The sequence below is a fragment of the Motacilla alba genome, chromosome 9 (assembly GCF_015832195.1).
Source record: "Motacilla alba alba isolate MOTALB_02 chromosome 9, Motacilla_alba_V1.0_pri, whole genome shotgun sequence".
Lineage (NCBI taxonomy): Eukaryota > Metazoa > Chordata > Aves > Passeriformes > Motacillidae > Motacilla > Motacilla alba.
Window position 1 is genome coordinate 16,269,310 of NC_052024.1, and position 12,141 is coordinate 16,281,450.

The 12,141-nt window shown below is 58.1% G+C and overlaps 1 protein-coding gene across 4 annotated transcripts; it reads left to right on the top strand.

Moving 5' to 3' along the window:
- Nucleotides 1-277: 277 nt before the first annotated feature.
- Nucleotides 278-9,286, top strand: PTMA (prothymosin alpha). Of its 4 annotated transcripts, none has more exons than XM_038146224.1 (5): nucleotides 278-436; nucleotides 4,523-4,594; nucleotides 5,286-5,382; nucleotides 7,911-7,984; nucleotides 8,415-9,286. In XM_038146224.1, exons 1-5 carry the CDS (start codon nucleotides 392-394, stop codon nucleotides 8,460-8,462), a joined length of 336 nt encoding a protein of 111 aa, XP_038002152.1. In that variant the 5' UTR covers nucleotides 278-391; the 3' UTR covers nucleotides 8,463-9,286. The 4 variants fall into 4 exon arrangements, with proteins under 4 accessions (XP_038002152.1, XP_038002155.1, XP_038002153.1 ...); XM_038146227.1 differs by having other exon boundaries at nucleotides 5,286-5,376; XM_038146225.1 differs by having other exon boundaries at nucleotides 5,289-5,382.
- The last annotated feature ends 2,855 nt before the right edge of the window (nucleotides 9,287-12,141 follow it).

Here is a 12,141-nt window from a genome sequence, read left to right on the forward strand (position 1 = left end):
ACTCCCGCCCGCCGCCTCACACGGCGGGAGGGGCGGGGCGGAGGCGGCGGGGGCGGAGGTAGCGCGGGGAGGGGGCGTGGCTCTGCTCCCCTCGGCGCCCGCCACGCTGAGGCCGGGCCCAACTCATCGCCGCAGTGGCGGCGCTCGCCGGCTCCTTTAAGCGGCCGTGCCCCATTGTTTGCACCGCGGCCAATGGGCGCCCGGCGGCCGCGGCGCGCGCGGCCAATGGGGCGCGGCGCGGGGCAGCGCGCGCGCCGCCCCCCGGCTCTATAAGAGGGCCGGCGGCGCCGCGTGAGTTCCCACTGGCTCGCGCAAAGCCATCTTGGCATTGTTCTGCCCGCCCGCCCGCGCCGCCGCAGCCCCGCGCGACACAGCCCCGCACGCCCCCGCCATGTCCGACGCGGCCGTGGACACCAGCGCTGAAATCTCCGCCAAGGTGAGCGATCCGCCGCCTCGCGCCCCGCTCCGCGGCTTTTTCCCCCCTCTTTTAAATTTTTTTTTCCGTGCGATTTCGGGTTTTTTTTTTTCCCTTTGGTGTTTTTTCATCGGAATTCCCCCCCCCTCCCCCCCGCCCGTCCCGCCCCCTCGTTTCTCCCCCTTCCCTCTCCGTCCTTCGCGTTGAAGTTGGCGGCGCGGTGCGGAGCCGGTGCCGCCGCGCTCGCCGTGCGGGGCTGCCAGCGCCGTTCCTTTGTCTACAGTGTGCGGGAAACGTGCTCGCCGCCTTTGCCGGTGCTGCCGAGCCCCGCCGCTCTACGTCCCGCTCCCTCCCGCCTTTCCTTGGGACAGTAGCTGCTCATCCCGCTGCGGAGGGGCTCGGGGAGCCGGGGGGGTATACGCACGGCAGTGCCTCGGCACCCGGCAGCGCTCGCTCATTCAATCCGCGGTGCGGGAGCTTGACAGCCCCGTCAAACTTGTGTTCCGCTCGGCCCCGTCCCTGCGGGGGGATGTGGGGGGAAGCGCTCCGGAACACGCACGGGTGGGGGGGGCAGTGTCTGTTGTGGAGTTGCTGCCAAAAAGCGGGGTGGGCGGGTGGTTGCTATTTCGGAGTTGCGCCCGGTTGATGCGGGAGGGGCGTCTGCTGTGGCGGTGTTACCCCTGGAGTGTGGGGGGGGCAGTTGTTTTTTCGGCGTTACCCCCCGGAAGGACGGGGGGGGGGGGGGCAGTTGCGGTTTAGGTACTGCCCCGTATTGGGAGTTACTGTTTCGGAGGTGAGGGGGAGTAGGGGGTGATCCGGAGCTGTCCCGGGGGGAGGCTTTTATTATTTTTGGAGTTACCCCGATGGGGGCCACCTCACAGTAGGAGATGCCCCGGTGCGCTGGGGCGGCGGGGCTGAGGCCGCCGGCCCTGGCCCGAGCTCCTGGCAGCCAGGATAACTTTGCGAGTCGCTGCTGGAGGTGATGGGAAGCGGCTGGGGAGCGCCGGTACCAGCCGGGAGAGGCTCTCCCGGGAGTCCCCGCTGCGGCTCCCGGCGCACGCCTTTGTCTGCGAGCCGCGGCGGAGCGTCCCCCGGGGGGACTACGCTCCCCGAGCGGCCGCGGTGCGCCCCGTTGAGCCCGGGGCCACGGCCGGAAAAGTTGCGAGGGGACCCGACCCGGGCCAGTGCGTGGGAAGGCGGCGGGGGGACGTGCCCGACGGCCTCCTCACCCTGCGTCCCGGCTGGCCCCGGGTCGCGCCGCTCCCGGGGGAAGCGCGGCTGGACGGGAAAAAAAGAAAAAAAAATCCGACCGGGAGGACGGTTTATAAAAAACAACCAACAAGATGCCGTTTCTGACAGATTTCGATTTCACTTCTGTTTCCCGCTCCCGCAGCCATGCCCCCATCCCGCCTGCCCAGCCTCCGTTCCGGGGCCGCGGCTTGGTCCCCGCCGCCTCCGGCTCTCCCGCTGCCGGGAAGCGCCGAGGCGGGTCGATCCCCATCCTTCCCCAGGGGAACGGGGCCAAGTTTGCCGTTAACCTTCCCCTGCCCTTTTTACCGCGTGCGGAAAGGGGCCTCGTCTCTGCCTCACCCTCCCGGGAGCGGACAAGGGTCCGCGCTGCAGGGCGGGCGGAGACGCGCACGGCGGCAAGGTGACCCCCCCACACCTCAGAGAAGCGCGGAGGCACCGGGGCCGCTCGCTCTCGTCCCGCCTCGCCGTCCGGAACGCTCTCGGGAGGCGGGGATGGGGGGGGAGGGGGTTCCCGCCCCGCCCGGGCGCCGCCCCCGGCCGGTGCCGCGGGGCGCCCACCACGTGCGGGCCTGGGAGCCGGAGTCCGCCGCACCGCCCCCGTCGGGACTACAGCTCCCGGCAGCCCGCGGGGCGCCGCGCTGGCCGGCGGCCAATCAGCGGGACGCGGAGAGTGGCGCGCGGTTTGAATGGCGGCCGCGCGCGTGGCGGCGCGGGTGAGCCCCCTGGCGGCGGGAGGCGCGGGCTGCGGCGGTGCCGCCGGTCCCCGGGTCCTGATTGCCCCCGCTTCCCATAGGGATCCTGCCGAGGGCAGGCCCGGGAGAAGGTAGAGCTTTCCGGGCCGGTGGTATGCGGCTCTACACCGCTGCTATTCATTCCATAGACAAACAGCCCTGACACACCTATAATTAGAGGCTGTGTCTCGGTCTTGGCGCCGGAGCAGCCCTGCTGCCTGCACCGGCCCTTGGTCTGGACGCTCCTGCGCATATCTGTTTGTGTTGGACTGGGAAAGGAAAAAGGGGAATCTGATGCGCTCTGCAACCCTGTTGCTACCACAAACTTCATGACCTGGCATCGTGATGGTGGTTAAACTGAGAGCATTTTCAGTGATGCAGAAAAGGTCAGGGCTGTAGATCTGTCCAGCTGAAATGCCCGAGAATGAGTTGTTCCTTCACTGGGAGAATTGCTTGCACTTTGTGAACAACTTGTTTTAGAAAGAACTGTTGGGCACATTGAGAGGTGGAAATTCTGACTGCTTGTCTTGCTCTGTGTTTAACTTGGGAAATGCTTTGTTGCCCTCGTGCCCATGTGCCTGGTGTGATGCAGCAGCTGTAGCCCAGTGATGCATAAGAGGCCAAATGGTTGTGATCAGTCTCCAGGGAACAGGGCAGTGGAAGCCACTGACAGTGTAAAACTGTGGTGGAACTGGGCAGTGTGGAGGAAGCGGGCTGGGATTTGTGTGTGAGCTGTGAAAGGAGGAGGGAGCTTGTGGTTTGTTTTACTCCAGATTCCTGGGTTGGTTTGCTTAGGTGAGGGTCGATCAACAGGTGTTGTCCCCCCCTCAAAGCTTTCTTCCAGGAAAAGTCTTTCCTCAGTGCACTGGCAGTCTGTGGGTGCCTCTGGAAATGGCATCTGTCTATTTAGGTAACCTGATGTTCTAAAGCACCTGTGCTGCCTCCCCTGCGCAGTCTGCAGGGCCTGCAGGGCGGTAGAACCCCCTCCAGAAGGGAGCGGTGATCACGCTAGCAGGGCCAGGGCCATGCTCTTCCCTGCCATATTCCCACGAGGCAGGGCTCCCGGGAGTGAAAGTGCCCGCTGCCCGTGGGCGGCACCGGCAGCTGCAAAGGGCCGGCAGGAGGAGGAGAAGCCACCGCAGTGGAGCAGGAGCTTCCAGCAACTTTTAAACACCTCGTGGTCGCTGCTGAAGCCGGCTGTGGCTGTGCTGCTGGCCCTGGGGAAGGGCCTCCCTGCTTTCCTTGGCTGGGGTAGCGCTCACTGTGCTGAAGGATCTCGCTCCAGTTGATGGAGGAACAGAAGGGGAGGAGGATGCAAGCAGAGATGCCAGCGTTAAATCCAAGTGTTCTTAATGCGGGAACATAAAGTTGGATCCTTTCAGCCTGTTTGCTGAGCGACTTGGCATGACATTTTGACAGTGATCAATAGCAAAAACACACAAGCTCCCGCTCCGCTCGCGGTGGAGGCTTGAACCGAACTAGCCAGGCACTGCTCTTGGAGCAGTGTAAAAATAGACTTCTTCCCCCACCCCATCCTGTTACACTTTAGGCTGTGAGCTGGATGCTGGAGCCTCCTCTCTGCTGCTGTGAGAAAGACCAGGCGTGTAATATTTGCTGTATGATTTTCGCTAGGCAGGGCAGAGACCACAGCCTCTGCTAATGAGTGCCTGGGATTTGTTGCTGCTGTGAAGGGACTGAGCAGCCGTGGATGCCCGCAGCCCCAGGATGGCAGAGCCCATCCTTTGGACAGGGCTGCCGGCTCTCCATGGCATTGCAGGAGCTTGCGTGGACTGTGCTAAGATGGGCAGTCGGCCAGCTCTGCTGCTGTTGAGCGTGTATGCGGGCAGCCAGCTCTGTCTGTTTGGGAGCTCAGAGGTGAAACAGAGCAGCCTCTTTTTTAGAGGGCTGCTCTGGCAAGGCTGACTTGGATTGAGATTCGCCCCCATGTTTTCCCGTTCCCAAGGAGGAGCCAGAACGTGGCGACCAAATCACAGAACAAATCTGTATGAAGAGAAACCAGCGCCTGCTCTCGCTCTCAGACTGTGTTTTTCACACCTGATCTGCAGCCTCTCTGACCCAGACACCTGGAATCGGGGTGACTTCTCTGCTTTTCTGCTCCTTCCAGGATCTAAAAGAGAAGAAGGAAGTTGTTGAAGAAACAGAAAATGGCAGAGATGCACCAGCCAACGGCAATGCTGTGAGTATGGCTGCAATCTGCTGGGAGAGGCACTCTGTACACCATCAATGCCTTTTATGCTTTTTCTTCTCCTCTTCTTGCTTTTACTGCAAGTTTGTCCCTAGCAGTGTTGAGAGGGGATCCCTGTAAATGGCAGCCCTGAGCCCTGCAAAGCCCTTCAGCCTTTGGTGCTTCACAGTACACAGACACTCCCAGCCTGTGGGCTGTTCATGTGTGTGCAGAAGAGAAGGGCTGGGCTTGGATTCCCTCCCTGACAGCTGTGTGAGGCTGTCCACTACCAACTCTTGCCTGGGCAAGGATAAAGAGGGAAAAAAAACTTAAAACCCACTAGGATTTACAATGTTACAACCAGTTTAGCTCAGGAAATACATCATGTACGAGTAAACTGGTTGGTTTCCTCTTTTGAGGTGCCGGGGGAAAATCACTGTGCCACATTTCAATGTTTTGTGAGAGCCATTTCAGGCTTTGTCTTGAAGCTGCAGCCCCACGTTACTGTAGGGTTGATTCTTTGTGCCTGGGGTGTCTGGGTTGTGAGGAGGCAGACGGAAAGCGGGATGTGCGCCCAGAGCTCCGGTGGGCTGGTGCTTTGCTTTCGGCAGGAAAGGTGGGAACGTGCACTTGTGCTGAATGTCTCTTCCACCTTCTCCCTTTCCCAGTGCATTTTTTTTAAGTGATGTTTTGTCTTGCCAAGGAGAACGAGGAAAACGGAGAGCAGGAGGCTGACAACGAAGTAGACGAAGAGGAGGAGGAAGGTGGTGAAGAAGAGGACGAGGAGGAAGAGGGTGATGGTAACTTTGTTTGTTCCCCACCCCCATGCCAAGAGGGTGTCCTCCTCTGGACAGCAGACTCCCAGGAAGCGGAGGCGAGCGGAGAGCAGCATCTCCCCCTCGCGGCTGTGGGCAGAGAGCTCCCACCAGCCAGGCTCGCTCCTTCCTTGCTTGCCCGAGCCACCGCTGCTCGGAGTGAAGTCAGCCTTGAATCCCTTCCAGCAGGTTGAGGGCAGATTCCTTCCTCCCTCCCTCTGGCCAGACGGCACCTTACCGCGGCGCTGAATAAGCGCATTAGCCCTTCCGTGCGAGTAGTAAAATCTGCCCTTGACTGCTGTGAGCACAGCCGCTGCTGCGGACACCAGCACTGGCCAGTGGGACAGGGACAGCCCTGGGTGGCCATGCCTTGGCCCAGGCACACAGGGTGTGTCACCGTGCTTGTTCATGGAGCAGCGTGCTGAGGGGCCCATGTAGCCCTCTTTCCTGGGCTGGATGCCATGTGGAAACGAGCAGAGGAACCTGTGGCTCTTACCTGATCCTCCAGCTGCCGTACATAGGCTTGCTTTGAACTTTCTGTGGCTGCAGTGTCCTGTGTCTCCCTGCCCTCTGCTGCTTCCTGACCTGACGAAGCCTAGAAATGGGTTTTGGCAGCAGTGACTTGCCGAATCACATCTCACCCTCCCTGCTATTATTTTTTTCCCAAGATCTGCTTGGACGTATAACATTGTTTATTTTTATCGCTTGTTAAGGCTGGGAAAAAACCTTTCTTGTTATGCTGAGATGAACTCAGGGCCCTTGATCATCTGTTACTAGGTTAATCCCCTGTGAATTTTTGGTTTACGTGCTGACCTACTAACCTGCTGGCTAGTTTTGGGAGATAAGGACAGGGCTGAAAATTTAATGACCATTAAACCAGTGCTTATTCTGAAAGTGTGAGCCGGGAAAGCCACCTCCTATGGGGTAGCACTCTCTCGGCAGCCTGCTGTGCCCTTCAGTAGGAATTGGTTCGCTAGGAACAACTGGGAATTGTGATCCTCTTTAACTTGTGGTTTTAACCCCTGAGGACAGAAGCAGTGCTACTATGTGCTGTCCTGAGCCCATTTACCCCCAGCCTTACTTTAGGGTGCATGAGATGGGGCCATACTTGGCTCTCACTGCTCCTCTCAGGGAGGAGGATGCATGTGCTGCAGGCGCATGTGTGGGGTGGAAGTGTTGCTTGGATACTGCTGTGACAAACCCGGGGAGCTTTGGTCCCGCAGTGCCAGCCCTGCTCTTCCCAGCTCACCGAACACAGGCACGATTTGGCACGCGGTGCCTGGAGACGCCAGTGCCTTGCGGGGATCCGGCACAGGCTCTGACTGCTGGCACGGGCTCTGTCCTGCTCGCTGCCCTCGGGCGATCCCTGCCTGAGAGCTGCACCTGAGCACTGCAGGAGAGAGATTTAAAGGCAGCAAGTCCAGCTTGCATCAGCTTTTTTAGCCAACACTTGCAGCCAAACTCCTGGGGTTTGACAGCAGAGAAGAGCTTGAGGGTATATTTTCCTCTCGCATCTCTCCATCCCATCTCATTATTTGCTTTGCTTAAAGCAGCTCAAAGAACTAAAAATGCTCCCAATCAGCTTGGCACTGTCACCTGACCTGCCGGCCAGCCCAGTGCATGTGATGGCTGCCGGGGTGTTGATCCATTGCTGGGAGCTAATCTTGGCCCTTCCTGCTGCATGGGCCACACTGCAGCTGGGCACACGTCAGGAGAGGAGAAGGGAGGATGGGCTGACCCTAATCCCCCCGGCTGTCCATACGTGTAGCTCACGGCGATGGTTTAAAGCCAGCTTACTGGCCTTAACTCCAAGTTTTAGTAGGGTCTCCTGTTACACAAGAGACTTGTCTCGGCAGCTGAGAAGCTGTTCTGCCTCTGGGCTTGCCCCTGAGCCCCCAAAACTGGCCAAAGGTGATTGACTCAGTCGTTCTGATCCACTGGCCTATTTGAGCTCAAAGTGGGTCAAAGCCCAGAGCTCGCTGCTCATCCTCCTGGCTGGCTGTAAGATAAGTTGGAAGCATTTGTTTGCTGTTCTGATAATTAGAAAGTGTTCTGACTCAGAACTAATGCGTTCTGGCTCTCTTAACTCATTAAAGATGGACTAATAGCTGCGAAGGGAAGCAGAAGTAATCTGGAGTGGTTAGGCAGAGCAGCCACTAGAAAGAGTTTTTTCCTCTCTCTTTTATTTTCCCCCCATTTTTGCCGTGATTTCGGCGCTTGTGGTAGGTGGTGGTTTTGCCATCTCACTGTCTCTGTTACAAATGCAGTGTGAATCAAACTTGAGGCTGCCAATCCTTATTTTCCCTTTGGTGGGTCAGGTCATTTGGGGGATGCTCAGAAAGCCACAGTGTCCTCTGTCACCTCTTGTCCTGAGCAGGGTCTGTGCCGCCTGGGTAGGTGGGGACATGACATCACAGCCTGGGGGTGTGCCAGGATTAAACCCAGAGGGAAGGTGTGTGGTTCTGGAACTCTCCCAGAGGGTCTCACATTTCCTCCCTTTGTACTCCATGCAGGTGAGGAAGAGGATGGTGATGACGACGACGAAGCTGAGGGAGCCACAGGCAAACGGGCAGCTGAGGATGATGAGGTGGGAAGAGTAGGCAGCTCCTCAGAGCCACACATGTCCCCTGAGGGCTTGGGAGGGGGGAGAGTGTCAGCGGGGCTGGGCCTCACTCCGGGGCTGGAATGCTTTGCCTGTGTGCTCCCCATGTCTCTCCAGGGACACAGCCCAGTTCTGTTCATACCCTGGCCTGGTTAGGGGGGTGTCTGCTCCTGCCCAGCAGAGCCCTGGCCCTGGGCTGGGGAGACCTGCAGTGCTCATGGCAGGCCTGGATGGGGGCTCCCTGAGAAGAAAGGATTTTGCCTGAGGGAGGGAAACACCTGTGGTGCTCAGACATTGTCCTTGAGGCAGGAGAGGCAACACCAAACTCCCCTGCCTCACTCCCTGCCTTGAGGTGACTCGTGCCTGCCCCCAGCAGCCCCAGTCCCCTCTCCTGACGGCTTTGCTTTCCCCCTAGGATGACGATGTCGATCCCAAGAAGCAGAAAACCGATGAAGACGACTAGGCAGCAAATTTTTTTTTTTTTTTTTTTTTTTAAATAAGGAGGAAAACAAACCAACAAAAAAGGCCAGCGCGTCCTCTTCACCCTTGGGTCTCCCCTTGGGACTCCCGTTGCAGCCCCCTCTCCCTCACACACGCCCTTCCTCCCCCCTCCGCCGTGGTCATCCTCACCAAGTAGAGTGAACCCCGTCCCCGCCCCCCGGCGCGGCGCTGCCACTCAACGAACATGGAAATGATTCGCCCGTTAGCGGGGAGAGAAACCCCCCTTCCCCCACAAACCCTCTCCCCCCCGAGCACCAAAACTTCAAGGCCCTGCTTTCTTTCTTAAAAGTACTTTAAAGGAGAATTTGTTTGTATTTTTTATTTACATTTTATATTTTTGTACATATTGTTAGGAGGTCCGCCATTTTTAAGTGATCTCGGATTGACCAAAAGGGGGGCTTTGAAGTGTATATCTCTCTTGTTACCTATCTCTGACTTTACTTGTGGTGTGACCAGGCCCAAACCATTATCTCAAAGGAGAATAAAACAAAACCTTGTAAAAAAAAAATTAAAAAAGACAAAAATGCAAAAAAAAAAAAAAAAGAAATTACAATCTTATTCTGAGCATTCCAGTAACTTTTTTTGTGTATGTACTTTAGCTGTACCATAGATCGTGGTTTGTATGAGGTGGCAAGGCCAAAGATAAAAAGGTTTTCTTTTTTTTTCTGTCTATGAAGTTGCTGTTTATTTTTATTTTTTCTTTTTTTTTGGCCTGTTTGATGTATGTGTGAAACAATGTTGTCCAACAATAAACGGGAATTTTATTTTGCTGAGTTGTCCTAACAAGGCTGCCTCCCAACTGCTGCTTTTTGTTTTAGTTTTCATTTGTTTTAGTTTTTTATTTCTTTCTTCCCTTCTTTATCTCCTTTCTTTCTTTGCTTTGGACTTGGGCTGGGAAGAGAGAGAGGGGTGCAGAGTGTTGATGGGGAGGGTCTGGGGGCTGTGGTGGTAGGGGAGGCAGTGTTTTTCCATGGCTGTATTCCTGTGGAGAGCTGCCCCAGTGTCCCCAGCATGGCCTCTGCATGATCCTGCATGCCCTGGCTGCCCTTGGCAAGAGGTAGGGATGGGTTAGACTGGGAAACAGGGAGTGTGGAGGCCTGGGTATGGTTTGCTCAGCAATTCTGTCTGCAGCCGAAGTTGTTGGGGATTGTTTGGCTTATTTAGTGGGGATGAGAAACCTATCTCCAAAATCCTTCCTTGCGGTATGTGCTGCAGGTGATGGACCCCTGGTTGTGGGGTGGGGAGAGCTCAGGCCATGTAAATGCCTTCCCTCTCTTGGGGCCTGTGTTGCTGGCAGTGGGGCAGGAGTCAGTGTCAGCAGGGATTGGATTCAGCCAGAACTGGTCCTGGGGATGCTCCAGCTTGCACTGGTCACCCAGCAATTTCTGGGGTGCCAAGTTCAAGGTTTGTTAGTGGGACCTGGGGGAGACTGGCTCAAGTTTGTCCGTGCACTCTAACAAACAAAAATGGCCTTGACTTAGGCTTAGCCTTTGCTGCTTTGCTCCTAACCTTCCTCCAACTCGTTTTTCCTCCCTCCTCCAGGGTGTTGGAGCTTGGAAAAGCTCAGCCTGCCCTGCCAGGTGTGTGGAGTTCGTTTGCAAGAACCTGCTTTGTATCTGTGCTCCCAAACCCTCGCCCTGGCTCCAGGGAGTCCCCTTTCCCTGCTGATCCAGGCTGTGCCAAAGCCTCACCAGATGGTCTCGTTTCCTCCTCTCACGCTGCAATCCCAGCAGTCAGTGTTCAGATGCTGGGACATGATTCATATTTTACTTTTTTTTTTTTTTAAAGAGGAACCAATGTGCATTTAATGCAGTGGCTGTGAGGGTCACAGCCTCTCCTGATCCCCAGGCGCAGCCAGGTCCCTTACTCTGCACTTACACCTTAATTATCCACGGAGCAGTGGTGCTGGCTGATGGCTTATCAGATTTACTGCCTCGGCGCACAGGCCCCATCCAGCCCTGCCGGGTGAGGGGAGCGTGTGGCAGGGCTGGAGGCAGCGCTGGCTTTGGTCACCCAGTCCTGCCATGGGATGGGACCTTATGGGAGTGGCAAACGGTGCTGCTCAGTGTCACCGTGCTGTGGGTGGGGCTTTGTTGCACAGTGATGGGAGTCTCATCCGCATCCTTGTGTCCTCGCCATGCCTGCATCATGATGGAACGGGTGCTCACGGTGCAAGACTCAAGCTGGTACTTGAAGATTTGCAAGGCAAATTATTCAAATAAGCTTCTGCAGCTGCGTAGACAAGAGCTGGCTCCAGGTGCCCCTGAAATGTGGGGACTCTGCACACACAAAGCTGGTGTGAGGGCCAAGGGGGTGGAGAGGGGGAGCAGTGGTCTTACTGTCCTTGTGGCAGAGAAGGATGTGTCTGCCCTGCAGCCCCCAAAAACCTGGTGGTCTTGGGTCATAGGGTCCATTTCGGTGTGGGGTAAAACTGGAGGCTGCCCCAGCCTCCCAGGGGTGCATACTAATACACGGAGCAGCCAGCGGTGTGGGGGTAGGTCAGAGTGACCCCTACAGCCCCTGGTCTACACCCGGCTGCTGTGAGCCCTGCAGCCCGTGGTGATGGAGAGGGCAAGCCCCACTTCCTCACCCCTGCATGCCCCGGCGTCTCTGCGCCCCCTCTCTGCCTCTGGTGGCTGGGTCCTAGTGGCGCTGGCTGCCCCTGCCCCGCATGCCCCTGGGGCGCTCTGGCAGTGCCGGGGCCGGGGCTGACCGTGCCCCTGGGGCCGCTCTGGCAGGGCCGGGGCCGGGGCTGACCGTGCCCCTGGGGCCGCTCTGGCAGGGCCGGGGCCGGGGCTGGGGCGCAGCTCGGTGCGTGGATCCTCGCAGGGCGGCCAGCCCCAGCCAATCCCCACGTGGCAGCCCAGCCAACCAGCCAATCCCGTGCTGCCATCTGGCCCTTCCTCCCTCGTGCTGCTTCCACCAATCACAACCAAGCAACACTCTGGTCTGACCAATCATGTGCTGCCACCTGCACTGCACCACAGCCAACCACGTGCTGCCACTTGTCCGTGCTGCTGCCTCACCCCCTGTAGCCGCGGCCCACCAATCAGAGCGCGAGGGGGACTGTGCTGAGCCAATCAGGAGCTGCCGCCTGCCCCTGGCCCGGCTAGCCCGGGGCAGCCGCTCCCTGCCCGGAGCTACAAAGGCCCTGCGGCCCGGGCTGTGCCAGAGTCGGGGTCCTGTTGAGGGTGGTTCTTTTGGAGAAGGCTCCCGCCTGCAGGCTCCTGGGAGGATGTAGGTGGAACGCGGTGGTTTTTTGGTGCCCAATGCTACAGGGGCTGAGCGAATTCAAAATGCTTGAGGGACTGCTCACCTGGGTAATGTCGTGGGACAGGGACCAGGAGCAGCAGGTCCCCCCAGCAGGAGAAGGCTTTGCAGGAGTCGTGCGAGCTGAAGGTGCCTGTGAAGATTTTGGAGATTGTCTTCCTGAGGAGTCAGCCTTGTGCCAGGGTCTGTCTGCTGGGAGCTGGAGAGTCCCATCTGCCTCAGATGTTCAGATGATCCCAGCTCTGCCTGGAGGCCAGAGCTGGGCTCTGAGGGGGCTGACGCCGCAGGACAGAAGGTGAAGAGCCTGCAGCCACGGTGTGCCTGAACAGAGTGGCGCTGGGGCCCTCACCCAGAGCTGTGTCACAGGTCAC